The sequence below is a fragment of the Empidonax traillii genome, unplaced genomic scaffold, assembly GCF_003031625.1.
Source record: "Empidonax traillii isolate 1590-97213 ecotype Southwest subspecies unplaced genomic scaffold, ASM303162v1 scaffold488:size1064334, whole genome shotgun sequence".
Taxonomy (NCBI): Eukaryota; Metazoa; Chordata; class Aves; order Passeriformes; family Tyrannidae; genus Empidonax; species Empidonax traillii.
Window position 1 is genome coordinate 192,801 of NW_020955681.1, and position 2,441 is coordinate 195,241.

Consider the following 2,441-nt stretch of genomic DNA (forward strand, 5'->3'; position numbering starts at 1 on the left):
AGGGGATGCCTGTGAAATGATACAGAGACGCCCAAATCAAAAAGCTACCCAATTTCAACAGTTATCTCAACAAGTCTATGAAAAGGCCAGCCTGGCAGCCCTGGAGAGGGCTGTCTTGCAAATAACAGACAGAAAATTAGAACCTTCACTACCCTGCACCATTATGTGGTTCTCAGGAGGTCTGGGCCTGTGCAGAACAGCTCAACTCACTTCCCATGAAGCTTTAGTCCTGCACGATTAGTGCTAACCTAAACACAGATAGATATTCTCTGCAAAAAACCCACAATTTCTTTAACTAAAAACATTTGTCAAAATTTCCCATTTTCAGTAAAATTATTCTCTTTAGTTTTCTCACAGAGCACTTCTTTCACAGCAAAAATCTACACATGCACTCTTTGGCTGTTCCTCACAAGGAACACAACACAGCAGATCCAAAAATTCCAACCATTTGATGTAAAATGAAGTTCTGTACTTTTGAAAGTACAGAATTTGCAGTAACTCTTGCAAAATAACAAGACAATAGAAAACCATCTATTAACCCAAATTGGTAAAGATCTGACAAAGCTAATCTGAATGTGAATACTAAAAGGATAATTGTTACATCTTTGAGCACAAATTTCCACGAGGATCAATTTCAGTTTGTATTTCTGTGTGTAAGTATTAAAATCTGCATTTGACTACCCAATGAATCATCTTAGGTGTCTAAGTCAGTCTAAGCACAGCGTACTTGCCCTGAAAAACTGAGCGTGATGGTAGGAATATGGTACTCTGGATCAAGAATTAGAGTGACAAATTCTATTCTCATGAGGAAACTAATTGGTGCACCTCTAGTGCACTCTGCCAGGAAGGGATGAATTCAGTCAAATCTGAACCTGCTACTCTTGCAAGGCCTACACTTTGTATGCCAGGCTTTCACCTGATTCTCTGGAAGATCTACACACCTCTGGAAGACCTATATACCTCATCAATATATATAAGTATCTAAAGGGGGGATGCCAAGAGGATGGAGCCAGGCTCTTCTTGGTGGTGACAAGGACAAGAGGCAATTGACAGAAACTGTAGCACAAGAAGTTCCACCTGAATATAATGAAGAATTTCTTTACTGTGCAGTGACCAAACACTGGAACAGGTAGCCTAGGGAGATTGTGGAGTCTCTCTCACTGGAGGTATTCAAGAACTATCCAGACACAGTCCTGTGCCATGTGCTCTAGGATGGACTAGATGACCCACTGTGGTCCCTTCCAACCTGACATATTCTGTGATTCTGTGATCTGTATTCTTGATAATCTCCTGCTCCTATAACAATAATCCACACAGAAGCAGGAGCTTCTAACCTGCTGCTTTGTGTTGGCTGGAAGACAGAGTGGGATATGCAGAGACGTCCCTTTGCACTGGTGATGAATGATAAGGACAGTTTGCGCTTTGGTTCCCACTAGACTTCTGGAGAGGTTACATCTCTGAAAACTCTGAGACACTGTTGTAACACATACACTGCAAATCTAGCAACTACTGCAACTTCAATGTTTATAAATAATTGGAAAATATCACTGTGAAATATTATAGTACCTATGCAAAAAAATTATTCATTATTTCCCCCAGTAGGTAAACAGACATATTTTTAGTGATGATGCATGCTTGTTGTAAAGTCTTTCACATACACAAGGTGTGTTATCGATTACCTGGGTCACCATTAGGACCTGGTGGTCCTATGTCACCATTATCTCCTTTTTCACCTAAAGACAAGAAAAAGAATATAAATTTAAGGCAGCTTTTTTTGTCAATACTTCATTTAGCACCCGCTTATTTTTTCTCTAGCAACATTCAAACGTGGAAAGTAGAAATATGTCCAAGCAAAATTAAAGATTTTTCTGTCCTATTTGATCTACAACAAAGGTCTGACAAAGCTATGAAACTTGAACACAAACAATATATACCAATATCCACTTTTTGACATTCATGGACTTCACAGAACCAGTAAATTCAGATGCTGTAGAGGGAAAAGGGCTGGATATGCCTGAATTTAAAATCATGATCTAGATGTTTATGTAAACACTGGTCCAAATGACTTAACCAAAGTTACATAGGAAGCCTATGGAGTAGGCAGCATTACAAAGCAAGTCTTCTGGCTCTTAAAAGTCTCTAAAAATATAGTGCATCTTCCCACCTGCTTCTCTTAACTATCCACTCTAGTCGGACAGTGCACGAAGTTCTTTATTTAGCATCAAAACAGGATACTCACACTGCTCTAAGGCTAAATATCCTGTTGTCAGAGGAAAAGGTAGCTGGCTGAGAGATGTCAGTAACCTGGCTGACTACAGTGTAAGAAAATTCCCATCATGGGAAGCTCAGAGACTGGGTAACCATTTTTAAAGCCCTTAAACTTTTCTCAAACATAAAAGATCACACATTTTCATCTGAACACAAATGGGGAAAAAATTGAA

At 39.3% G+C, this 2,441-nt stretch overlaps 1 protein-coding gene across 4 annotated transcripts in view; it reads right to left on the minus strand.

The window, feature by feature from the left end:
• Positions 1–2,441, minus strand: part of COLEC11 (collectin subfamily member 11) — a 36,402-nt gene that overhangs the window by 1,217 nt on the left and 32,744 nt on the right. For all 4 annotated transcript variants that reach the window (XM_027896237.1, XM_027896236.1, XM_027896239.1 and 1 more), the window contains one exon: positions 1,680–1,733. In XM_027896237.1, coding sequence (XP_027752038.1) covers positions 1,680–1,733 — 54 coding nt within the window. The remainder of the gene's footprint in view (positions 1–1,679; positions 1,734–2,441) is intronic.